At 41.1% G+C, this 27,353-nt stretch overlaps 1 protein-coding gene across 1 annotated transcript; it reads right to left on the bottom strand.

The window, feature by feature from the left end:
- Window positions 1-1,001: 1,001 nt before the first annotated feature.
- On the bottom strand, window positions 1,002-27,353 carry LOC108938294 (RIMS-binding protein 2-like). Its single transcript, XM_029255563.1, has 21 exons — window positions 27,266-27,353; window positions 25,139-25,197; window positions 24,609-24,713; window positions 24,123-24,173; window positions 23,216-23,236; window positions 19,242-19,407; window positions 18,796-19,001; window positions 18,039-18,139; window positions 17,834-17,943; window positions 16,897-17,691; window positions 15,109-15,260; window positions 14,428-14,736; window positions 11,476-11,637; window positions 10,659-10,775; window positions 8,982-10,025; window positions 7,490-7,601; window positions 6,847-7,010; window positions 3,038-3,206; window positions 1,685-1,788; window positions 1,235-1,306; window positions 1,002-1,127 (listed from the first exon to the last, which is right to left on the bottom strand). Exons 1-21 carry the CDS (start codon window positions 27,351-27,353, stop codon window positions 1,002-1,004), a joined length of 4,233 nt encoding a protein of 1,410 aa, XP_029111396.1.

Below are 27,353 nucleotides of genomic sequence, written 5' to 3'. Positions count from 1 at the left end.
ACTTGATAAGAGCCACCTGTTGTTGCACACAAAAGAGCAGAGTCATATTGGGTGTATGGACTCCACATCGAGTCTCTCTGTCCAGCTGGCTTGCCTGTAGTAGAAAGCAGGAAAAGCTGAATAAACTAGTGTTCATCATGATCCAGCGATAGCATGTTGGTGTGCTGCAGATATTTTCTTTGGAAATGTTCAATCTTATAATCTATTGAGCATATGAGCAACACTAGCAACACATACGTTCATACTTATTTTTCTCCAGATTTTCTGAAAACTGCTGACTTGGGACTTTGCTGATAATGTTAATGAGTAAAATAATATTCCTGTCCTATGATGCAAACATTTTAAATTGCTGTTTTCTGAGAAGTTAATTAAGTATAGTGTACCAGCAAGAGGCAGTGCTCGTAAAGCACAGTGTTGGATACCATGTTTTGTTTTCTTTTTCCCAAGGAAACATGAAGTGATCACAGGAATCTCAGGAGAGGGTATTTTTTGTCTCAGCTGTAAATGCATAATGGAGAACTTACTCTTAGTGCTTGAAATGCACACTCTTCCTGCGTCCCTGCTACTCCGCAGTAGGACATGAAGAATGGTCAAAAACAAGTGTGTGATTAAAATAAAACAGAAACTGAATAATAAATAAAACTGACAAACAAAATGAATAACAATAGCTCATGAAATGATCTGGATGAATAAAAGTAGATGGAAAAGCATAGTGTGACTTGTGTATACATCTTAAAACCTGAAGACCTGAAGAACCTAACTGTAGCCAACCTTTACCTGTCCATTTAATCATTCATCTTTTTATTGTTTAAAAGGTAAACATTCTTCACTAAATGTTTTCATTAACCCTGAAAATGTTCACCAGTTTTTCACTGGTATGTGCTGTCATCCTTTTGGTCACTTGCTATACTACAGAATGTATTTGCTTTTCTTATTATTAAAAACAACACATATTTCCGTTGAGGAATGTTTAAAAATACATAGAATTTAACAATGTTATTTCAGGATGTTTGTGCTTTATTGCTTACACAGGAATGCTCTGGATCCCATCTGGCCTCATCCCCAGTCTCAGGTACAACCTGGAGAAAGTTGGATGGAACCAGCCCTTGATGTCCATTCAGTTCCCCCTGAAATTGAATTCCACAATCAGGTTGAAGCGCCCATCATTGTTGTATTTGCCCACCTCAAGCCTATCAGAAGTCAGCCAGTCATTATAAAGATTTTAATAACTCACATAGAAGAACCCATCTTCATCCATGTCTCCATATACATAAATAATATCCCCTGCACTGAAGGTCAGCTCTGCCTGTTGGTGACACACAGTGTAGTTTACGGGGGTAGATGCAGTATCTCCTCTCACAGAGGTACTTATTAAAAAGTAAGTACTTGCCATTTTTAATGATTTTCTCACAGGAAGGTTTTGTCAAGTATATCTACAATAGCAAGTTATATAATATGAACTGCAGAAGTAAGTTAATCACATTTAGATGCATGCATATCTATATAAAGGTCTTTCAAGTGTTTCCTGTTATCTAAGCCTAGCATATTTATGGACAGTAAACTACATTGGGTCAGCCTGAGAGAAAGACCCTCATCATACATCAAGATAGTCAACCCTCGTACATGTCTACGTGTACAACCACAATTAAAATAGTGAATCTGGTTGTGGAGGCTGAGTATTCACCTCAGTGTCCACATTGGGGGAGCTTTCTCGGGGGTCATAATCAAACATAGCCACCATCTTATGAGGCGCAAGGGCTTGGGGGACAGTTGCAGGTTCACAGGTATCTGAGAACAACGAAGCACAGAGAACCCACAGTCAGTTTATTCCACATATGTTAGACATGCAAGCAGACAAACACACTCTTCATAAAGAACCTTTCCAGAGGTTAGAAACAGCATGTAATTCATGTAAGGCAGTTACAGCAATATGTAGAAAAGATACCCTGATATTTTTAACATTTAAATGGTTGTGTGACATATTCATTCAAGAGTTTTGGAAATAAAACTGAACAGCTTGTATGAACTAAAATTTTAGTATGGAATGTAGAAAAATATCATACAGTCAAGTTGAAATTGTTGCAGGCATTATAGCCAATTTTTTTTAGTGTCGTCTGAATGATTACAGTGCTGTGTGTTACATGTAACTATTATATTTCCATGATATGCATGATTTTATGCAAAGTTTTTTTTTTGTGATGAAAAAGCGCATCTTTTATTTTTAAGCTGCAATAATTTTTAACATAGCAGTCCATAGTTAATTTATCTGCCTAGCATTCACATGTGAAAACAGGGAAACTACAGTGCATTTAAATGCAGTCTTTGGCCTCAGTACAGACAGTACTGTTTCAGAGACTGAAAATACAAGCCATGTACACTGAGCTGTGTGAAATTAACGATGACGGAGTTTTTGAATGAGTGGGACATGCAATATAAACACTTTTATTTCCCAGTTTTATTTATAGTATATGTTCAAAAATAATCTTTACACTGGAAAATAAATTTGCTGGGCGAAGGGTCATTCTAATGTTATTGTCATTCAAATGTTGATGAATCTATTATTTTAAACATAGGAGTTTAAAATACCTTTTTTTGTTCTCATTTCTATGCAAAAAAAATCTGTCCTACCACTGTTTTTTGAATTCACAAGCACTGATGATATTACTGTCATTAAATGGAAGTGGAAAAGTAGTAGTGAAAAAAATAACAGCAAAGTGCTGACATTTATGTGCATGGGTACTGTATGACATGCTAATCAGCTAATCACTGGGGACATTTTAGAGGAGAACTATTTTTAAATATATCACATGAATTTAGGCTGCATCTTTTAGCGTGAATAGAATGTGCATATTTTTTCTTGAAATTTATGCAAGACAAATGTTTGGCCATTTTCAAATATTTATTCAGTATATGTTCACATTTATTTTTTTCACACTGAGCGTTCAGGGTGGAGATAACAGCCCTTTCTTGGTGGGAACCAATGTGAAGTTTCCACAATGACAGGAAAACAAAATGTGCATGGAAGAGAAGAGGGTACCTATTTTCTCCAAAGGAGTTTCTGTGGGCAGGAATCCCTGCAGAAGTAGCTGATGCCTGGTCTCCTCGTCCTCCACCTGTATCTCAGACACCAAGTTGCATGGCACATAGCCAAACTGGCCATTGGACTCGCCGTAGTAAAAGCCGTCTACATCTTTGTCTCCGTATACCTTCCAGATCCACAAAGAATCACAGACAGCCATGCTCACTTCCTCTTTCTCACACAATCTCCCATACTCTGAAAACTGATCGAAAGTTTCCTTCCTTGTTTGAACAAAAATATTGCATCTTAACAAAAAAAAAAGAGATTAAACTATTTGGCTGAGGTATTCATATTTGCTTTCAGACTTCTTCTGCATGTCCGTGACAGTGTAGTGAATGGCACTGTAAATCATTACATTTTAGCAATGATTTACAGTGGTTTGTACAACGGTAGTGGCTGAAGGCAGTATCATTATCATGAAGGCTCAAGTCCTTGTAAAAGGAGCCATTGGTTATTTATACATTTGAACATGGTAGTTGACCTCACTTGTTACCAAAAAACATGTTTAGGATTAATGTTGTTGCACTGAGATCTGAAAGGCTTTTTTCTATTGCCTAAGCCACCAAACATCACTTGCTGACCAGACAGGTGGATCGTGGCGGAATATGGACAAATAGCTTTCAAAATATTAACATTTAGCATAAATATTAACATAATGATATTGTTTGACCTACCCAAGTGTTCCCATGTATTACTCCTCCTTGTCTTTCTGCATTAGCTTTCTATTACTACCCAGATCAAACTCAAGACTCTGGTTATGACCTACAAAACCATCAATGTATCGCTTTCCCTGCTCAACAACACCTGACCATTCACTACTCCCACACCAGACTGGTACACTCCCCTGCCCACTTGGTGGTCCAATGCACAAGAGGTCCAAAAACAAAAGCAAAAGGTTTTTGGTTCTGGCTGAGAAATAGTGGAATTACCTCCCCCTCTCAACCAGAACTGCTGAATGTCTCTCTATTTTCAAGAAGAGTCTCAAAACTCACATCTTTCAGTCTCTCTTCTCCTCTGATCTCCTATATTCTTTATAAATGTGTCTATGTTTTCTATTCAATTAATTTAAAAAACATATGCTGCAACCTCTGCATCATATGGTAGAATGTGACAAATTGACTGTACTGAAGTATCATAGGTCTGCATCGAATCACTTCTTCTACTGGTATAATGCACTCTGTATCATTCTCCGAGATATACGTAAGACCACTTTGGAGAAAAGTGTCTGCTAAGTGAATAAATGTAAACAAAAATTTAAACATTTTTTCCTCACTTGTCGAAGATGAATGAAAAACAGGACTTTTTATGTCTGTATCAGCCTTATGACATTTGTTTTATGTTTCAAGTCTTGTACTATACTGGTTTTGTGCTAGTTTGGCGAGCTCTTCCAGTGTCATCCCCATTGTTGTTGTCAACGTATTGAGCCATCTCATTGCGGGTCTTCCTCTTCTCCTTGTTCCTTCAATCTTTCCTATCATAATGTCCTTCTCTAATGATTGCTCTCTTCTAATCATATGGCCAAAGTATGATAAGCAGAATTTCATTGACTGAGCTTCGAGTGACATGGTCAGCTTTATCTCTTCTACAATCAACTTGTTTGTTCTTCTAGTTGTCCACAGAACATGCGATATATATATTTAACTATTAACTGGGTAACTAGTCTTTGTGAAGCACTCTGAGCAACCTGCCGGAAAGAAAACCTTACAGAAACAAACTGAATTGGACGGAACTCAATTAAGCTGAGGGGGGTATGGTGGTGCAGCAGGTTTGGCTAGGGTCTGCTATGCAGCAGGTCGGGGGTTCAAGACTTGCTTGGGATACCCTGTGGTGGACTGGCATCCCGTTCTGGGTGTGTACCCCAAGCCCTGTGCCTTGCACTGCTGGGTAGGGGTCTGGCTCACCCTGACCCTGCTCGGGACAAGCAGTTGTAGACATCATGTGTGAATTAAGTTGTATACAAATAAAATATGTGCTGGGTCTGACAGTTAGTAAAATCTCATGAAAGGTTTTGTTTAGTAGCTCATGTTTGTGATCTGACACTTGCTTTACTGATTGGAAGGTTTTAGTTGCCGATGATGTGTCAGTCCCTGGGTAACAATCTGCTAAGAGGAGATATGCCACAATCTGTTAATTGAAGGCCACGAGTAACACCTCCCCAATCAGGTCAATCGGATCTATGCCATGCAACTTGTATAAGGCGATAAATAAGATTCACATACTTTTTTTTTTTTCCCAGGGAAAGCTTTTGAGCAACCTAGTATATTTTTGGGGACATTTCATATGAGCAAAATGCGGAATTTAAAAAGGAAGAACTGAGACGATGATACAGACACCCCTTCCTGCTTCACGAAAATCTTCCACAGGCAACAAATAGATGGTCAACATTTGTAGTGGTACAAGAAGTAATGTTGGTGTTTCATGGTTAGCAGAACTTGCTTGGCTCGGTATGGTTTGAATCCAGCTCAGGGCCTGCAGAGTTTGAATGCTCTCCCTGTGTTCACAATCCAAAGACATATTGTGAAAGAAAGGAAGAGTAAACTACTTTGATACCCAAAACAACCATGGGAGTGGTCTGCATAAATTGAATGTGACTTGATGACACTACTCCACCTTAAGTCTGCACTAGGCTACATCAAATTATTTTTATGTTTTATTTGGCTTTGGGCTTTTCAGGTTAATACTTTTGGATTTAGCTTTTCATTTATACTACTCTTTTGAAGACAGAAATCAATACAACAGCCTTTCTCTGAGGTTTAATAGCAGCTTGCATAAATTTTTGTATAATACATCCTGTATATCTCAACTCACTAAAAGTACTCACTCTACTCAAAGTCATGACTGTCAAAACCCTTATATAAGATACAATTCCTCATCTAAAAAAAGTTCTACAAATAGAAACGGTCTCATGATCAAACACTGCAGATAATAAGGTAAAAGGTAAACACTGTAGCTGAAGACCAAGGGAAAAAGAGCCACTAAAACAAATAAATATTAACAGTTCTGTTAAAGATAGCAAATTTTTGCTGCTATATAATGTTGCCCCTAAAATTCATCATTAAATACATTTCATAACAAAAACAGACATCAGACAATATTTTAATGATATGTCCTGTGTTTATTTTATTTTAAGAATGACTTCTATTTAAATTTTCATAATATGTGTTTGTGTATATGCAGTATGTGTACAAACTGGAAGCTTGCTTTGGGACAGTGGGTAGTCTACTGTTTAGAGTTGCTGCCTTTAAACCCAAAGGTTTCCAGTTCAAGTCTTACCTTGGACTGTAGTACCTTTGAGTAAGATGCTTATCCTAAGTTGCTCCAGTAAAAACTACCCAGGTGTATAAATGGGTAAATTATTATAAGTAGATTAACATTGCAAGTTGCTTTAGAGAAAAGCGTCAGCTAAATGAATAAACGTAAATTATACACGTACACACACACTGTCCGAAACCGCTTGTCCTGAGCGGGGTCGCAGCGAGCCAGAGCCTAACCCAGCAACACAGGGTGCAAGACCAGAGGGGGAGGGGACACATCCAGGACAGGACACCAGTCCGTCGCAGAGCATCCCAAGCAGGATTCGAACCCCAAACCCACCGGAGAGCAGGCACAGGCCAAACCTGCTGCACCCCCGCACCCCCAATGTAAATTATGTTTTTTCCTTAATTTCATACAGTTTCAGTATTAGATACTTTCAGGTAAACTGGAACCCTCTTCCCCTTGTTCCACAGGAAACTGTACTGTGTTATACAGATGCAGAGCAGTGTTACCTCAATGATCTGTCCCTCCATGAAAGCGAGTTCCTCCTCTGTGCTGTCGGGATTGGGGGACATGACGGCTGGGTTGTAGGGAAAAAGGGCCACAAAGATGCGGGTCTTGGTGTTCAGTCCTTCTAGATCCTCCTCTGGTTCAGGGGAAGCAAGTCGCAGGCCATCTGGGTATAGATACACTGGTAACTCAAAGAAGGCCTTGGGAAGCCAGTCCATGTTTTGCCACAACTGAAATACACTTTCTCTGCGTCTCCTCTAATCTGAAGCAGGACACTGTCTGACCCAACACTCCTTTGTCTTAATTTAGTTGCAGTCCTCAGTGGAGGACCATAAATCCCCTTAAACACTAATCCTATTCTGTGAGTGGTTCCTCCTCCATTGACATTTGAATAAGGTCTCAGTGCAAAACAAATATGCCACTATTTTTTCTGTGCAGGACTGTGAAAATAGCACAAAGAAATATTTTAATATCTCATAGTGAGTGAGGATGGAGAGAGAAAGGTGGATTTGCAAATAAATAAATGTGTCTAAATATATTAATTCGGTAATTAGGGCAGCACAGCTACACACACTATTTCCTGCAGATTGGCACTACATGAAATGTATCGGTATATAATGGTGTGTATTATGGCAAAACATTGACCTTCGAGTCGCCTTCTGGTTTTTGCTGGCATTCTCTTCATAGATGGTCTGCAGAGTCTGCCATGAGCAGATGCTGCTGCATCCAGTGACTGCTTGGCATCGGTGTTGGTCTCCTAATGAAAAATAGTGCCTTGTTTACATTTCTTCATTTCAACACCTGAAGTCACATACACCGGTGTGCCTGAACAGAGAGACCATGGAACAAGGACAAATGAAAAGTTTATATTCATCAAGAAATGTATGTAAACTCACTTATCCTAATCATCATCTTCCATTTCAACCTCTCCCATACTAGGTAAACTAAAAAACAATGTGTTGATTGTTGGGAGTGTAGCAGTGCAGTATGGCATGGTGTAGAGGGTTTGGCTGGTGCTGCCGGTGTGGTGGGTCTGGGGTTTGAGCCCTGCTTGGGTTGTCTTGTGGCGGACTGGTTCTTCATCCTGGGTGTGTACCCTGCGTCCTGTGTTGCCACTGTGATCCTGCTTTGGACAAGTTGACGTTGGTTGATTGTTACCCTTTCATGATTAATAGGTATAGCCTTCCCTTCCACAAGTGTGTTTAATTCCTGAAGATCTGCTTGTAAAGTAAATTCTGGTTAAAAACAAGTACGCAGAATCCCTGCCTTATCTTTTAAACATGGAGGAAAAACTAATTCAAATCCATATCCAGAATATCAGAACTGCTCTGTCCACCTTTACATCAAGTCTTCAGACCCACATGTTAAAAATAATGCATTTATATTGTTGCAAGCTCATGTTTTTTGCAAGGCTTTCCTGTCACCCCTTACTTTCATTTACTGCTAGCCCTGGTAAGGCAGTCCAGAGCCTATCCAGGAATCACTGCACATATGGTAAGGAGGGGTACACCCTGGACAGAAGACCAGTTCACCTGAACTGCATGTCTTTAGACTGTGGGAAAATAGCAAAGCATGCAGAGGGAACCGAGACTTGTGGAGAACATGAAAATTCCACACATACGTGGATTCAAACCAATGCCTGAACATCCCAGGTACTATGAGGCAGGAAGACCACCCACTGTACCTCTGCTCTTGTCAGTTATCTTGCTTATTTTATTATTTCGGTACAAAATATGGGTTTGCATCTCACTCAGTCTGTGTAGAGTTTGCATGTGTTTCTCATGTTGACTTAGTTTTCACCTGGGTGATGGTACTGTTCTAGTAAGACTTTTCATATTAGTGTGCCTTGATAGTTTGTTATGTAAATTTTAGGGCACAAATGACATTTTCTTGTAAGTTCAAATTCTGGTAAAAAGGATTTTGTTACATGAGGGAAGCCTGTGCAGTATGAACAGATAGCATTTTTTGTAAAGGCAAGTAGAAGTAGGGTTATAAATTTCACTTCAATGGTTGTCTTAGCTACCTATAGCGTAGGACTCCAGTGTGGGGTGATAAATGCATTTTTGTACAGGTACATGTTGCATCACTGATGCTAACACAACAGGTATCAACGAGAGCACAATGAAGGTAAACATACCCTCTGATGATCATCTCTGACCCTGTAACTCGTCATCCCTTGCTCTGGTTTGGCACATTTGTACTTTGGGTTATGGCAGCTAGTTATAGACTTTCTATTGCAGACCTTCCCCTTGTAAGAGCTCTTTGTCCCTGAGGTATCCACCCTCCCTCTTCTGTGGTGACATTGCTGGGCAGGCGCAGTCTGGGGCTCTTGATGCCTGGAGTAGCTTCTCAACTGACGCAAAATTTCTGAAGTCCCACCGTCCAGCCACCACTCTGAACACATCTGCTCCACAACAACATCAGCGGTGTCCCCTAGGAGACTTTCATCATCATCCTCAGTGCCATACTCCAAGCTTATCTCCATTCCACAACCTCCATGAGCCTTTGTCCGTAGAACAGTTTTGCTGCCCAAGTACTGGCCTGGGGGTGGTCGACTGGAAGCCATCAAGGTCTTTTGTGGGATCTCCTTTCTTAGCGGATTGCCACATGTGTCTGAAGTCTCCAGGAGGTAAGACCTGCGTACCTTCTCTGGCAACCGACGAACCTCCTTCACCGGGGTCTCAACACTGTAGTCTGAGTCTTCTTCCTGGTAGCTGATGCTTTCAACAATGTTTGAGTAGTGGACTCTCCGCTGAGGCTTGTTCTTAGGTGGAAAGACACTACCATGCCTATGCTGGTTGTGGTCTCCCCCCAACTTCTCATCACTTTGGTCTCCATGGGCATGAATCTGGCTTCCAGGGTTGACTGGCAAATCCTCAGAAATTTGCTGCTTGCTGATGGTTGTTTTGGAGCCACCACCAACTGGATCAGGGCATCCACTCTGGCACATCATACCAGCTTGATGTTGAACACAGACACTGATCTCTTCAAGCCGTGAAACCAGCTGTTGGATCTGTGGAGAGCATACCCCCTTCCTTGACTCATCTTGCTCCTGGATATCGTCCTCCTCCTCTGTGACCTCAGCAATGCTGGAGAGCTGATTTCTACTTTGAAACTGCCAAGGTAGCTTCATGAGCCTTTCCAGAACCTCCTCGTCACTGTCTGTCTCACAGGGGTCTGGCTGGGGAGAGTGGTAAACAGGCACCCATGAGGGCAGAAAAAGAAGAGGAAAAACAATAAATTTGCCTGAGATGGGGGTTTCCTTTCAAGAAAACTGGAGAGATGGTCATTTACAAGATGAAGAGGAAAAAATTCTTCCTCAAATGGGAAAATCATCATCACTGTTTGTTGAATTGCTGCCACCTAGAGTTACAGAACATGTAAATCTGGAGGTAATTTTTATTTTTTTTTCAAAGTATGAGTGTTTTTACTGGCTACTTTGCAAATATAGAAAAGCATAATGTCTAACATCAGCATTTGTAGAGGTCTCAACTATGGTTATGTTAACTTGAGCAGGAAATGACAGTAAAAAATGTATGGGATTGGCACACAACTATTGAATTTGCATTGAAGATGAGCACAAAAAACTGTTATTCATTTTTTTTAGCCATATTTATAAGATTATCACATAGAAAGAAATAATAATTACTTTTAACAAGTGTTATTGTTCAAATGCACTTCACTATTCTTCTGTAAATTAGTGTGGATTGTCTAATTTTGAATTTACGCATAAAGAGGATGATGCACCAGAGATATTTTGAAAATGTTGGTCCAGCTGTAAAGAGGCAATCAATGCATAGATGTGACTGTTTACCCTGCTACCAGTTTTGCTGTTCTCTTCTCCCGGGTTGTCAGAGTAGGGTTCCTCCTCTTCCTGGATGTCCGGCAGTGGGGAAGTATGGATTTTGTTACCTTGGTGTTGTCCTGAGAACTGTGTTTATGAATAAGTTTTAAAGTTAGCAATTGAAAATATTCCAAAAAAGAGATCAGAAGTAATTTTATTCCAGTCTCTGCCTTGTTAGACACTGTCAAACATTTCTGTCAGAGCTTTTTGGGAAACTGAGTTGATCATGTACTTATTTAAGCAAAGAAACAATTATGGCTTTTACAAATTGTTATTTTTGGATTTCAAACAAAACAATTATCTGTTTGAAGAAATTAAACTAATTCCCTGGTAGAGACCAGAACAAAAGCCTGTCTTGATCACCAGAACAGGTGATGCCTGTTGCAACATTTTGCAATTTGTGCCAAAACATTTCAAACATCTGAATATATTTGAAAAATGGAGAAGTGGAAAAACAGATAAAGTGAATCCTGTTAATATATCTTTGTGTCATTCCTTCTAACTCCATGGAAATGTAGGAGGTGATGCCATAGGGTTTTAGTGCCTACAGGGAGAGATTGTCCTCAATCAGGCATTTGCTTTTTGTAATCTGGAGCAGTGATCTGAACAAGCTTTGCCTGTCACAGGCCTCACTGCAACTTGCGTCAGACAATTAAGAGATTAAAGCAGGAGGCACAGGACCTCAGGCTGTTCCGGGAACTGCTGACCTGGCATTGTGATGCAACAAGCCTGGTCTGTGTTGACCATGAAACCCCCTCCTAGAGGGTAAGGGGCCACATGGGCCTACCTTCTGAGACTGTATTGGGCCAGAACTTATATTGTTCTGGGTGATGAGCATGGTCTGGTCTGTGGACTCAGAGGCAGGGAGGTGGTTTATCCCCTGATGTCCTGGGTCTTTAGTAAAATCCATAGGGTGGTTCATACAAGGAGGTAAAGTCAACAAACTGCCCTGAAGGAATAGAGATGTGAACATGTTGAAGATAACTCCATACACATGCACATGTCATCCGTGCCCATGCCGCTGTATCCATATAACATGTTATTGGAGTAAAGAACTAAACTGGAGGTTTTTTGCATTTGGATTTTAATATCATATGATACTTCAATCCGTTTACATTGTATGATACAGTATAATCTAAGAGTAAATGCAGGAATAATTCAAAATATCTGCAACTTATTCAGATGGCCACATTTGAATTCTTTGAAAGCTACATTTTTTTATTCAACAGAAAATCTTTCTGATGGCATTGCAGTTTCATGCCTAATATATTTGAGATTTCATTGTCTTCATCTTTTTTTAATCACAGAAGTACTCTTTCCTGTTCAGTTGCATTCAGCTGTTTTATAGCCTTTGAATAAATCATAAAAGTATGCATAAAGATAAATATACCATGTTTTCCTTTATTTTCCTCCAGACCCATGACTTTATATAGAATTTTTGGTTTTATATTTATATACAATACTGTAGGGGGGTGCGGTGGCGCAGTGGGTTGAACCGCTGTCCTGCTCTCCGGTGGGTCTGGGGTTCGAGTCCCGCTTTGGGTGCCTTGCGATGGACTGGCGTCCCGTCCTGGGTGTGTCTCCTCCCCCTCCGGCCTTACGCCCTGTGTTAGCGGGTAGGCTCTGGTTCCCTGTGACCCCGTATGGGACAAGCGGTTCTGAAAATGTGTGTGTGTGTGTGTGTGTTATGATGGTTATTTAATGTATTCTGCATTAGTGTCAATGGGAAAGAACATATTTAGATTTCCAAGCATTCCTATTTCAAAAAGTTACAGTATTACAATAAGGGTTTTGTATGTCATGAAAGAGAGAAAGCACACACACACACACACACACACACTCACACACACACACTGTCTGAGACCATTTATCCCAAGTGGTGACGCGGCGAACTGGAACCTAACACAGCAATACAGGGTGCAAGGCTGGAGGGGGAGGGGACACACCCAGGACAGGACGCCAGTCCATCACAAGGCACCCCAAGCATGACTCGACCCCCAGACCCACCAGACAGCAGGACCCAGCCAAGTCCACCACAATCCCGCTCGGGAAAAAAAAGAGTTGTTGACAATGGATGGTTACTAAGCTTTGGTTGAAGTTTATTAATTAAGAGCATTATTTTTGGAAGCATTCTCACTTTACAGCCTTTTTCCCCAAGTGCCTAAAACTTTTGCACAGTACTGTATCTGCAATATGAACTATACTAATTACTCTGTGGTTTTATTTATTGCTATGAGATTTAATTTTAGAGCAGGGGTGGCCAATCATGCCTAATGGGAGCCTTAAAATCATGAATGTTCATTTTACCCCAGCACTCAATTGATTAATTACATCCATTGTTAGATAGTCACACCTGCTGTTTGCCTGCCAACTAGACAGTGGGGAAATGTGTGCATTAATCTCATCCGCGAGAGCCAGCTGAGCATGTTGTTTTCTATCCAAATTACAACTTTAATTATTCAGTTGGAAGCTGGGACACAGTGAATACCTGCAGACACTACAGAATTCATAGAGCATAATAAAGCCAGACCTAGTTTAGAACACTGAACTAATTTAATTAGTATTCCATAGGACATGTATGAGTATAAGCACTGCAGAAACATTACTTTAATTAAATTCCATAATTACAGCTGTTTAACTGACACTTCATACTTTTATCAGATATGTAGCATTAGGACTGCTAGGTTGCCAGGTGAGGGGGGGTGCAGTGGCACAGTGGGTTTGACTGGGTCCTGTTCTCCAGTGGGTCTGAGATTCAAGTCCCGCTTGCGGTGCCTTGTGATGGACTGGCATCCTGTCCTGGGTGTGTCCCCACCCCCTCCAGCCTTATGCCCTGTGTTTCTGGGTTAGGCTCTGGCTCCCCGCGACCCTGTATGGGACAAGCGGTTTCAGATGATGTTTGTGTGTGTTGCCAGGTGTCCCATTAATTATGTTTTAAAAGTTGCACTGTGCATATTTGAGTAAATTCTGACAGCTTTACAATTAATGGTACAGGTGGCTATTAAGAATAAACATGGTAATTTTTCTTCCTAATATAAATGTGAACTGGGACATCAAGTTAACCCTTATCTACAATGTTATTAATAGATGTAAAATGACTTAAAAGTCTTATTCAATCTAGAATTCCCAGGAGGGGTGGGCAGCCACTGGCAGTTTGGACCCCAGAGGTTTTGTTTCACCCTTGCCTTTTGTTTGGGAGCTTTTTGTCCTTTCCTCCATGGCCAGTACACATACTTACAGCTTTAATAACTGCATGAATAGTATAGTAATTTAATATAGATGCAATTATCTATTTATTTGTCTTATGCCGTTTTTCAGCGCTCTTTTCTCACGGTGTGAGAAGAGCGCTCTATAAAAATAAATTGGATTGAATTGAAATTATCGCATTATCAACAATGTTTTGATTTCATCCTCATGAAACAATAGAATACATTCATACCTTGCAAATACTGCCCTTATAATGAGAATATTGTTTGTTCAGTTCCTTGACTGATTCATGTAACAATTTATAAATTGTTGGACTTGTGATGTAACACTATGTTGCCACATTTTCATAAATCTTCACTATAATATGTTAACACAAATTTGATTTAAATGTTACAGAAAAATGTGGGAGTTCTTTTGATCATGTGATCTGAAAACCACAATACATCCAGGGAGTAGATGAACAGGGCCAATTAATCTGAAAACCACTATACAGTCCATCACCAGGTTTAAGAAAAATGGATTATTAGATTACCTCAAGGATCCTGCTACTGTCTGTAGGCATCACATGAGAGGCATCAAAGGAATTGGCAGGGGCACCTAGTGGTGGGTTCCGAAGCAGGGTGGGCACCTTGTTTGCCTGTTTTCCCAATGTTTGGGTCTGTGTGCCACCCACAGTGATGGCTGTGAGGAGGTCTGGGAGAATCTGGGCAGGCACTGAATCAGTGGACTCTCCATGAGGCGACATGGTCCGCACCGTTAATTCACCAGCAGCCACCAGGGTATGGATCTGGGAGGGACCCATCAGCGCACTGCTGGCAGTTGGAGAAGACACCTCCAAAACCTGGAGAAACCACACACTCCTAACTCTCACAAAAGAGGAACAGTTATTACAATATCCTAACTCCATTTATTCCTGACTCCCTGCAAAAAAGAACTATGATGCACGCCTGACAAAACTGCTACAGGACAGTGTGACTAACATGCAGTCCGGACATTCTGTCATGGTATTAGCACAAATGAACATTTATACATCTATGGCTACTACAGCTGCTTAGGTTTAACAGAAACTGATGACACTTGTAAAGTTATTACCTTTAAGAAACTGAAAAAGTCTGTGAGTTAACAAGAAAATAGCTCTTTGTATATATGCTCTTGAGGGAATGTCACTTTATTATAACCCTCTGCTGACAGGAAAGTAGGTTATTTTTCTTACTTTTCTTTTATCTGCATATATGGTGTATCCAGTTACTTGTGCACCATTGGAGGCCCCAGCAGCATCGGTGAAGACAGGCAACCAGCTGATAAGGGCAATACCTGGGGATGGCCCAGCCTCCACCCGCACATCTAGTGGTGCCTCTGGTGGCCCTGGTATGAAAAAAGGAGAAGCTTTGATGTCTTGCAACCTGAGACCACTAACATACTACACACACACATTTTCTAAACCACTTATCCCATATGGGGTCACAGGGAACCAGAGCCAAACCCAGCAACTCAGGGCATAAGGCTGGAGGGGGAGGGAACACACCCAGGATGGGACACCAGTCTGTCACAAGGCACCCCAAGTGGACTCGCACCCCAGACCTACTGGAGAGCAGGACCTAGTCCAACCCACTGCGCCACCACATCCCCTAACATACTACACCTTGCAGACAATAGCACTGGAAATGGCAGTCCACCATGGCTCTGGGCTTCATATACATACACACACACGTTGACTGAAACTGCTTGTCCTAAGCGGGGTTGCGGCAAGCCAGAGCTTAACCCCCCAACACAGGGCGCAAGGGTGGAGGAGGAGGGGACACACCCAGGATGGGATGCCAGTCCATCACAAGGTATCCCATGCAGGACTTGAACCCCAGACCCACTAGAAAGCAGAAAAAAGTCAAGCCCACTGCACGCTATGCTTTACATACAGTATGATTTCTATAGGAAGAACAGTCTGAGCCATACAAAAAGTTACAGTGCACAACTGATACAAAGTCATATTTTCCCCTAAAGATTCTTATATAAGAGATTACTGTGAACCACTCCATTTCCATTTATGTTGTCTTTTCATAAATTAAGTCATGCGTTAATTCATACTCCAGTTGTAGCCAATATTTTTTCCATCTGAGCTGATGGCATGGTGGTACAGTGAGTAGAGCTGGTCTCTCACAGCCCCTGGGTGGTGTGAGAAGAAGGGGTTCAATCCCTGCTTAGACTGTGTGGAATTTGCATGTTCTCCCTTTGGCTATGTGGGATTCCTCATACAGTCTAAAAACATGCTGTTCAGGTTGATTGGTGACCAAGTCACCCATAGATTGAGTGACAGAGACAGTGTGTGTCACTAATGTATGGATGAGTGACCCATTGTAAGTAGTGTATCTAGCATTGTAAATCACCTTCAGTGAATAAGGTGAGGGCTGATAACACAGCATAATGTTCATTGGAAGTTGCTTTGGAGAAAGTGTCTGTTAAATGAAGTAATGTAAATGTAATCCTACCAAGAAGCTTCTAGAGAGCAGCATGAATTATGAGTTCAGTATCCCTTTTTAACAAGCCCATGGCTTGCTGATAACTCAAAACAGTAGAAAGCCTAGACACCTAGGCAAAAGTATTCCTGCCCTCATTAGAAGAAGAGGAATAGGTTTGAATTGCTACTCTAAGGGGTCTTGATATGATGAACTTTGAATTTTTGCTGTCAGATTGAAGCAGCAATTCACTGTATTGAGTCTATGCAGTCACTCAAAGAGGACACACACACACACACACACACACACACACACACACCGTCTGAACCGCTTAGCCCATACGGGGCCGGGGAGCCAGAGCCTACCCCAACAACACAGGGCGTAAGGCTGGAGGGAGAGGGAACGTACCCAGGACAGGACAGCAGTCCATCACAAGGCACCCTAAGTGGGACTCAAACCCCAAACCCAGCGGAGAGCAGGACCAGGTCCAACCCACTGCGCCACTCCACCCCCCCGCTCAAAGAGGAAAAATCATTCATTTCAAAACTCACCTGCTATCAGTGTAGTGAAGGTAATGGTTGTACTCCTATGTTCCCTCCGATGTGGGGGCAACTCCCATGGCGTTTGGGGTGCACGGCCCTCTACTTTGACCCTGTAGCACTGGTAGGGCTGGAGATTGGTAAGGCGGAGCGAATAACTACCGGCCTTAACCAACTGCCACTCTACATCATTCAAGGACACCATGTGCAGGTAGTTGCTGTTACTTGGAAGCCACGTGAGGCTGGCAGAGGTAGCAGTGATGTGGTCAACCCTCAGCTGGGTGGGGGCCACACACACATCCCTCCCCACCAAGAAGCTACATCGTAGTCGATCTGAGGTCCCTTTTGTTGTCACGCTCTCCACAGAGATACGGTAGGTCTTTAGTTGAACATCAAGACGCTCCAGCACTGCCTTTGTCTGTGAGCCAAATGGTACGCTGAGTCGCAGCTCTGAATCAACAAAAACGTTGTAGCTGAAAACGTCCCCCCAACCAGCAGGCACCAATGGTGGCTCCCAGCCAATGATGACACTCCTGGCAAGTTGCTTAATGACAGTTAGCCTCCTGGGATAAGGCACTATGTCGGCATTAGCTTCCTCTATGTCCGGTTCAAAGGCCACGTCCAGTATGTCTGAACTATGGTCAGACAAACCAATATTGTCTGGACTTTCCATGTCTTGGGGCTTCTGAGAATAACTGCCAAACTTCTGGATGGCCCCTGGAGGACCTACATTCGGTGCATTGTTCTGGACAACTGGTTCCACAAAAGTGGAAGGGACTAGCCCTCTTCGGCCACCTCCAAGCTCACCTGTAGAACAGGGGGTGGGCTAAGGATTAGATTGGAAATGACTCCAAATCATCAAGATCAAATCTAAACACAAAGCAAAAACTAACATGCTAGGCAGAACTGCCTATAAAATTCAATTGAAAATACAGCATCCTAAAAGCACCTTTATAAAAGCCATCCTTATCCATGTCACCATAGATGTATACATATTCCCCTGCAGTTAGTGGCAGCTCCAAGTCTGGTCTGTCATTAGGACCATCATATGGGTTGTAGCTGTAGAAAACCAAAATCATAGAATAAACTACTGTGCCTGAAAGTGCACAACACTCTGAATGGTCATTAAATGAAGTGGTGGTTCAAACTCTTGCCTGTATCTGGCAATGAACACCTGAAATGGGGTGCCACTACTGGGCTCTAGGAGTGGCTGTGGATAGGCTTTTGGCTCTTCCAGCTGCTGGACAGAATGTGCCTAAAGTATACATCCAAACACAACCCATTAGTCCAGAATTGAAAAAAAAAATACAGGATAACTCACCAAGGCAGAGGCTTTGTCATGGGTAAGGATTATTGTCCTGGATGTGAACTGCTCTCAGAATAGTGGCCTGCAGCTTACCTTTCACTAACGTCACAAATTCATGTGTTTATATTGACAGTAAAAGCCTGAATTGATATTTTGTGTGGAAACAAGTATAATGTTTTGTGGACCCTATTACATACTTTCAGACAAATATTTAAATATGATTTCTCACAACTATGCCCTTAAAAGACATTATTTTGAAAGTCTGAGTATGGTATTGAAGAAAACGGCTATAATACAACCACAATTTTAGAAAATGTAGCTAGTGTTATGTTTAGGCAAAAATATTTAAAAGCTTGTGTAATGAAGCCCACATGTCATAATTTCAAAATTTGATCATCTTGTGTCAGTTGCGTGTTTGCTGATTACTGTTCACAACAGTCACAGCACCCAGGGAAAATAAAGGTTTTACCTCCAGTGTATTTAGTTATATTTCTTCTATTTCTAAATTTCTTTCTTTCTTTGTGGTGTTAGGATCATGATAACATGAAGCCCCATCTGCATTTTTAGTAAGGGAAATCCCCACATATGAAGAGGGGTCAACTCACACCCTGGGGTGGGAAGGCCTTTTGTGGGCTGGGCTGGAGGTACGCAGCTTTTGGAGCAAGACCATGGAGCTTCGGAACTTCAGCCATGGATCCTGACTTACTACTGATGGTAGGCAACTCACGATGATGAATCAACGGCATCTGATCTGCCCTCCACAGCCTTGTTCCAAGAGGGCTGTTTGCAATGCTTGGCATGGCCTCTGGATCTGCAGAAAACAAGGACCAAAAGATCTATTTAATTGCTGATGTACTTGTGTATTTGTGCTGCAAAGATAAATGACAATACACAAAGGCATTGTATACTGGTGTTAGGTTCTACGTAAATTATTAGTCTGTCATGATGCATGTAATGTCTAAAGCCACATCCTTGTCACAGTGCTCAAAACTCTTGAATTGTGTGATAAAACAAACAAAACTGCCTGGATTTTATAGGCTCTCTGACTAACCTTTCACACCATTGGTCAGCTGGTACAGTTCCAGGTTAGACAGGGAAGGTCCACTGCTATGGTCAAAGTGCTCAGCCTGCAAACGGAACCTCCCCAGTTCATGAGACAGGAGGCTAAATTGTTTGCTCTGGTTTCGACATTTCTCCTCCAGCTCCAGAACTTTGGCCTAAAGAAAGGGGTGAAATGGGGATCAGCAGCTAAGGGTATAGTTGCATTGTTGTAGCTCATAAAAGGGTATTTTCTACTTCCAGTGTTCACTGCTTATTTCCTTACACAGAAAGTGTAGTAAGTCCTCAACTTACAAACATGATAATAACTATAGATCTGGCCCCAAATTGGTTTTTTAAGTCAAAACTTACTCCTATTTTTGCCAACAATGTGTCAAATAAGGTAAGCGTATAGAAATTTAATGAAAAGCTTCAATGAATAATGTCACACTCACAGTAAAAGTTGGGTCTCAAATTGTACACCTTTTCTTACTACCACTATCAAAATTTTTTTTGATATATTGTGCTTGGTTGTAGGGGGTGCGGTGGCGCAGTGGGTTGGACCACAGTCCTGCTCTCCGGTGAGTCTGGGGTTCGAGTCCCGCTTGGGGTGCCTTGCGACGGACTGGTGTCCCGTACTGGGTGTGTCCCCTCCCCCTCTGGCCTTACGCCCTGTGTTACCGGGTTGGCTCTGGTTCCCCGCAACCCTGTATGGGACAAGCGGTTCTGAAAATGTGTGTGTGTGTGCTTGGTTGTAACGGAGTGTGGTGGTGCAGTGGGCTTGGCAGTGTCCTGCTGTCTGGTGGGTCTGGGATGTGAGTCCTGTTTGGGGTGCCTTGCAACGGACTGGTGTCCCATCCTGGGTGTGCCTCCTCCCTCTCCAGCCTTACACCCTGTGTTGTTGGGTTAGGCTCTGGCTCTGCAGCCCCGCTCGGGACAAGCAGTTTCAGACTCTGTGTGTGTGTATGTTACAGAAAAAAATAGCGAAAATACTGAATTACAACAGAACAAAAAGCACTAGCTGTGCTAAGGCTGGAAGGACTTTTAGCTGAAGCCATTTACAGTCACAGTTAAACTTCAAATGACAGGAAAGTCACATATGGTGATGTTTGCTTGCCTCTCCAAAATTTCATGGTTGATTATGTTAACAATCTCATACCAGTATCTAAAAAAATATATAGAATTGAAGTTGTTTGTAGCAACTGGTCCAGGTGTCATCTTCATACACACAGAGGTAAATACTGCAGTTTGCTCAGCAACTTGGTATACTGTCCTTCTTCATTTCTTCCAACCAACCAACCAACCAATTTCAAGAACCACTTGTCCCGGAGACATTGGGCACAAGGCTGAAGGGGTGGGAGGGTGCGCACCCTGGACAGGATGTCAGTCCATCGCAGGGCCAAAGTTAGCTACCCGGGCACACAGCTGGGTGAAGGTAGCTGAGCAATTGCAGGGCAGCTGGCTTCAATTGTTCAATAGAACTGCCAGTCTGCAATGAAGAATGCTTACTTCATCCAGGGTTATGCCCCCCATCTCTTGCTCTCTTGTTTCACCTAAACATGGGCCACCCATGAAAATTTACTGACCTTTGTGGCCCTCCACAGCCCTGAACCCTCTAACAGAGACTGAAGTACAAGTTTGCTTGTCTCTCACTAGAAAAATTATTCAGTTGTTACTTGCAACCATCATTGTCTGTTCAATTTTGAATTCCATGCCGTCTCTGCTCTTGGTGGTTGTCCTCTACCACCTTCGCGGCTCCCTTGGCTGGATCTTAAATTACCTTGACATTTTGCTGAGCCCCCTGCCAGTGGTCAATTGTTCACCCATTGCTTTGGGTGTCTTCAGTTTATATGAGTTTATATGCAAGTTTATACTTGCAATTGTGGTTCTCGAGTCCTCTTTTGTTCCCCTTCAAGTTTCTGACCATTTCTGACCATTTCTTCATCTTCTTCACTCTGCTTTTGTTCACTATACCCTCTGTTCAGCAACCTAAAATCCTCCTGCTGACTTCCCTGTCATCTTTAATCTAACCTCCAATCATTGTAAGTTTCTGTCCACTGACATACTCACCAGTCTCCTTATTTCCACCTTATCTTCTATTGACTCTTTCTGTCCTCTTACCTCCATACTACCAATCCTTCTTTCAGACAATGTTTACTGGATAAATTGGCATACAAATAAACAGATTCCATAGAGCTAAATAAACACTGTAAAAATGTCAAGGGTCTCACTGATACACCAGTTTATAATGAACTTCTTGATTCTTTTCATTCTGCTCTTTCCACAACAAAAACATTTTTCCTCAGTAAATCCTCAACATGCAGTAATCCCACACTTTTTGTTACTTTTTCCATCTCACATCCTGTACCACCTTCTTCCATCTTCTCACTGCTGAAGGTTTTGCTTCATTATTTAGAGACAAAATTGATGTCATCACCAGCAAGTTCTTCATACCTACTTCTACCACTCATGCCATGACTCTAAGCAAGATCTCATTCCTTTTATGAAATTGACTTCTCTGACATTGCTCTCACACTGGGCCATAAAAATTTCTCCAAAACTCTTTCAATTGATCTATCTTTAACTTCTTGCTTTCTTCCTGTTACTTCTCATCTGCCATCACAACTGCTCAATTTCTAACTACTCTTGAAGAGACCTTCTCAGAACCAAATTATAACAAAATTTAGAAAAACAAATTAAACTAATGTTACAGAATATTTTTAATGCACTACTTCGTAACAACTGTTACAGTCTTCATACTCTCACTTTGATACTCAACATGTTATAAGCCTTTTGCAGAGCTCACTGCAAAGCCCAAATAGCCTACTACACATTTTGTTCTCTGGTTTTTTGAGTAGCACTGTTTCACAAATTCCTCATACTTCACCATCTTTCTTTCATATGCCCATTTGAGCCATTCTACCCAAGAAATTGGAAGTTTCAGCAGCATGACTTGCTTGTAAATTCTGGGCAGCAGCACAATGGATGGCCTCTGCGATTTTTCTGTGATAGTGGCCGGAAACCTAAGCTATCTCCCAAAGTGATCAATCAGTTGCCAGTTGGAGTCCTGAATCTCCTCTTTCACCTTTCTTAAAAAAATACTATGGCTTGCCATGTCAGCTGGCAGGTCCTACTCTGTACTAACCCATCCATCCATCCATCCATCCATCCATCCATCCATCCATCCATCTACTGTCAACCCAAACTGATGAAATGTGCATAAAGGTGGAATTCCTGCGGTTTCTGGGTACCTAAAGGATAATGGTGTGGTGACCCAGGTGATTAGAGAGGCACATGAAAACAAGTAAAAGTTCTCCACCTTTTGGTTAACATAAAAGTGTAGTATCAGAGATTCTAGCTGGGGGGCTGAGTGGAGTCTAACATAAAACTGTTGGTGACATGACTGGTGCTTTCTTGGGGGGGGGATTGGGGGACTCTTCCTTCTTTTAGAATTTTATTTAATTTTGGGTAGCTTGTGGAGCCTAATGTGAGTGGTTTTATTTGTAGTCATTTTGTTAGTTTTAGTTGAAAAATAAAATTTCCATGTCACTCTGCAAAGACAGCAGTCAAGCCACCTGAAAACAAACGCCTAATGGTTCCAGGTTGGTTTACAGGGTTTGCATGAAATGTAGGCTTTAATTCTAACAGAATGAGTTCAAAGAAAGGGATATTGCTATTAAGGCCTACAAGAAAATTCTCACTAACTACATTAATATTAAGAGAGTGTAGAGTGTGTCCCGATTTTGCATCCTAATTCTCTGTCAGCTGCTCTGACATCTTATCTCTGTGACATCTTATCGTAAGTTCTCTGTAGTCCAGCAAGTTGTGGAGAACACATTTCAAAGGGATTTTGATTTACACAGGAAAAACTGTTAGGAGACTTGGAATGAAAATAATTGCTTCAATAAAACAACTGGCCATTCTTCCTCTATGGATTATAACCAACAACTGGATTTATGGTAATGAAGGACATTTAAGCATTTTTACCTGCATACTGTCCAGTGTACTCTGGTTTGCATCAAAAACAAAACCACAAGAAATTTAAAAATAAATGTAATCATCCAAAAAAACAAAGATAATACATACTTCTAAAAATATGTTGCATGCAGTTACATGATAACTACTGCCCACAGTTAAGATTCTTCACAGGTTTCTTGTGTATTGCTATGTAATGGGTTTTGATTACACATCTATAATGTACACACATCTGTAATGCGGTATTATTACACACTCGAACCTCAGCTACATTGTATACATGCTTACCTCATATACCAAAGACCCTTGAACTGAATTAGAATCATTCTTTACAAACAATGCGATTTATAACATAAAATGAAAGCAATGAGCTGTCAACTTAGATGCTTCTAAATGTCTAACAAGAATATATGTTTTAATTATAAATATGTTCTTTGGTGGCATCAAGCATCACATAAGGTAAGTAGCCCTCCCGCTTATGTTGTATGGCTTGTCCTACACATCAGGGTTCAGACATTTGTATATAAATCTGATGATAAAATAAATATAATTTTCATTTAAAGGCAATATCATTGCAAATATCTTTGAGTGATTTGGTTTCCTATTCATTTATTGTATATGGCATCAATAACTCAGTGGGAAATGGTTATGAACATTACAAGTGATTGTAGTAATTATGAGAACTGCCTCACAACTGCTTTGCTATGTGGACTTTGATTTTGAATTAGAATTTCTCTGTGTTTTGAAGGTTAGGCAGAAATTAAGCATGTTTGGTGAAAAAATTTGCAAACCTTTGGCTGATCAGGATCATGTTGTCTATTTTTTGCATTTAAGTTAATCGTAATTAAAACTTATTTTTTTGAGAATTCTCTTTAGAAGCAGAACTTCAAGAAAAACTTCGTCTCTAAACAACCCTTACCTCCAGCATCTGGACAACTCCCTCATGTTCCTTCTTAGCTGCAAACTGAGCCTGTAAAATCAGATACATGGAAATTTTAAAAAGCCTTAATACAAATGGAAAGAAATAGAAATCATATTAAAAATATGTTTAAAGATTGAATATTACAATGCATAGTGCTAAGAAAAAACATGGTATCAGATGCTATAAGGCTGATGTACTGTATTCCTAAATCTATGTGAACAATTAATACAGGGTGGCATGGACTTTTAACCAGGATGCAGAAAATTCATAGATTGCTGAGTATCATTAGTTATATCATAAACCACGGTGTTGTACCATTTTACTGTATTTTACCATATTTTAAGAACATCACACACTATTATAATTTAAAAAGTCACTTGTCTAGAAAATTGCTATTTTAAATACTAGCCAGGATACAGGTCTTATAACTTTGTTTAACAGGCACATTATACTTCTCCCAGCTGGCTGGCTTTGAGGACTCACTCTCTGCAGCCGTTTGACCTCATCTTGTTTGAACGTGAGGATTGCCAGGGCCTGCTCATGTTCAAATTCCAGCTGTTGCCTTCGCTCGGCTACCTCTCTCATATGCTGCCATAAGAGAGACCGAAAACACTTTGTCCCGTATTACAGTAAGATAAAAGCTACCTCAGGGGCAAACTCAAGGTCTCCCTGGAGCAACATGCTCAATATTAATAAATGTTAACAGACACAAAAGGACAACCCCACGGTTTGTAAAAATGACTGAGAATGACATGATCACCTTTACTTATTATATGTATTTATACGTATATATGTACATATAATAAACATAATGATCACTATAAATTAATTATAATGAATTAAAAAGTAATTATGTCAAGTCACATTTCAAGTTTCAGCAACCTCACACTCACCTGGATTATGTAGAAACATTTTCTCTTGAATACAAATAATGCAAATAATGATGCTTTAATAATACAATAGTGAGGCATTTTTCACTCTAGGTGCTCACCACAGGTTAGAGCAAAGCCTACCTTTAGGACCTGTTCTAGGTTCTCCAGTTTGGCGTGGAGTCTCTGGTCCTTTCTGAGAGCTGAAATGCACTGAACAGTCACAGCAAACAGACCTCAGCTCTTCATTCTTAAATAGGGCTTATAGAATGGAAGCAGTCGGTGGTCAGAAGTCAAACAGGAGCAGAAGTGTATCCTTATTTTCCTTAACATGTCCTTCAGTGCAATATTATTCTTGGATATTGTAGTTGTTTTGTCCAACAGAAAAGTACTTGAAATGTGATATATAAAAATTCCAGTATGATACTTTAGTATGGGCGGTACGGTGGTGCGGTGGTGTGGTGGTGCAGCAGGCTTGGCTGAACCCTGCTCTCTGGTGGGTCTGGGGTTTGTAGTCCTGCTTGGAGTGCCTTGTGGCGGTCTGGTGTCCCGTCCTGGGTGTGTCCCCTCCCCCTCCAGCCTTGCACCCTGTGTTGCCGGCTTGGGCTCCGTCTTGCCCCAACCCCACTCAGAACAAGTGGTTTCAGCCTTTGTGTGTGTGTGTGTGTGTGTGTGTGTGTGTGTGTGTGTGTGTGTGTGTGTGTGTGTGTGTGTGAGAGTACCTCTGTCTACATAACTTATGTAATGAAGAAGAATGGTAGTTTAACAACAGTTAACACTGTCATAATTTTCAGTTACAAATGTATATTGACTTGTGAGCCTTTTGTAAAACTTGAAAAATACTGTAGGAGTTACCATTTCATCAAATACATTGACATACAGCAATGCAGGATAAATGTATACAGCAGCAGGATTGTAGGTATGTATTTGAGCATTGTGGGTAGTCATGCCATACGAGGGTTGCAAAAGGGTCATTGCATTAAGTAAAGTATGAATAGTAATAATTAATTTTTTTTTTCATTAGCAGCAATTCTTGGGATTTTTTTCTGCTCAGAACCTTTTTTTGCTTGCAAAAGTCTGGTGACAATCTCTTATTAAAATGATGACCTTAATCATCTGAAGGTTGTGATGCCACCTAATCTGCAAACTACTTGGACCTCATGGGGTATAACTGCCCACACCTCTGACAGCAGCTTTCCTTTGGCTGTTTGACTACATGTTGGAGGTTCTATTCAGTGTGCTCTCATGTTGGCGAAGTATCGATCACATGACCTTTGTACGTGATGTGTTCTGATGAAGCACGTATGTAAATAAATGTTCCTCTCTTCCGGTTTAAGAAAACCGATGGTGTCAGCGTGTACTTTGTTACCTCCGTTAAGTATAATTAATTTACCACTTCTCTAATGCAGAGTTGACTGCGCCAACACTACACATCACCTGGTTGAGCCACTGTGCCCTGCACTTCAGTCCATCCCCCTTGTGTTGTTCATTTTTGCCTTGTCCTCCTCATGCTGGCTTTCTTACTGGTCACTCACTGAAACTGCAAAGGGGTTTGGTTGAGAGGTCAACAAAACAGATTCTTTTCAGGTCAAATGCTCGGTTCCACTTTGGTTTCACTGTGAAATAGTCCAACATCACATTACAAACTGAGGGTCTAAGCATGATGTATGACTAAAATTAAAAGGCATATTCTACCTATAAATAGTGGCATAGACTTACCAAATTCAACTCATCTGTTATTCACGTTCCTCATGCTTTACACGTTCACATTCTTTTCGTTCCTTGCCCAGCTCACTGTCTTAGAAATACATTATAGAGATAACTACGACAAAAAGAAGAGCTATACTAAAGCCATATTTCCAACAAATAGTATGGAGTAAGTATAGCATAGCCATATGTACATGTTACATCAGATATCGTTAAGAACAACTATTGCAGGTTATTGTGTTGTTATTCATGGAGCAGTTAGAAGTATATCACTAAATAATAGATTATTTAAAATGTGAATCCTCAGTTTCAGAACTGTTAATTATATCTGGGAAAAATAACAAATCAGTACTCTGTGCCAGAACCTGATCAGTATGATTGATACCAGAGAACTGTGCAAAGACGGTAACTGTCGTAACTAGGCAAATGGTGGTGGGGATCCCTTACCAGCAGCCTTTAACCTGGAAGTCCTCACACTGACTCCTGGATTGGTCTGCAAGCCAGCTTCAGAGTGACAGCAGCTTCGATCACTTCCACACAACCACTACTTCTCTTCCTCCTCACCATTGACCCCTGTCACATTGAGCACTAGTGATTGCTCACTCTTTACCTCTCTCTCAGCAATTCCCTTGGACGAGCACATTACAGTCAT

The sequence above is a fragment of the Scleropages formosus genome, chromosome 10, assembly GCF_900964775.1.
Source record: "Scleropages formosus chromosome 10, fSclFor1.1, whole genome shotgun sequence".
Classification (NCBI taxonomy): Eukaryota; Metazoa; Chordata; class Actinopteri; order Osteoglossiformes; family Osteoglossidae; genus Scleropages; species Scleropages formosus.
Note: the sequence above shows the minus strand (reverse complement) of the source record. Positions and strands in the feature narration are given on the sequence as shown.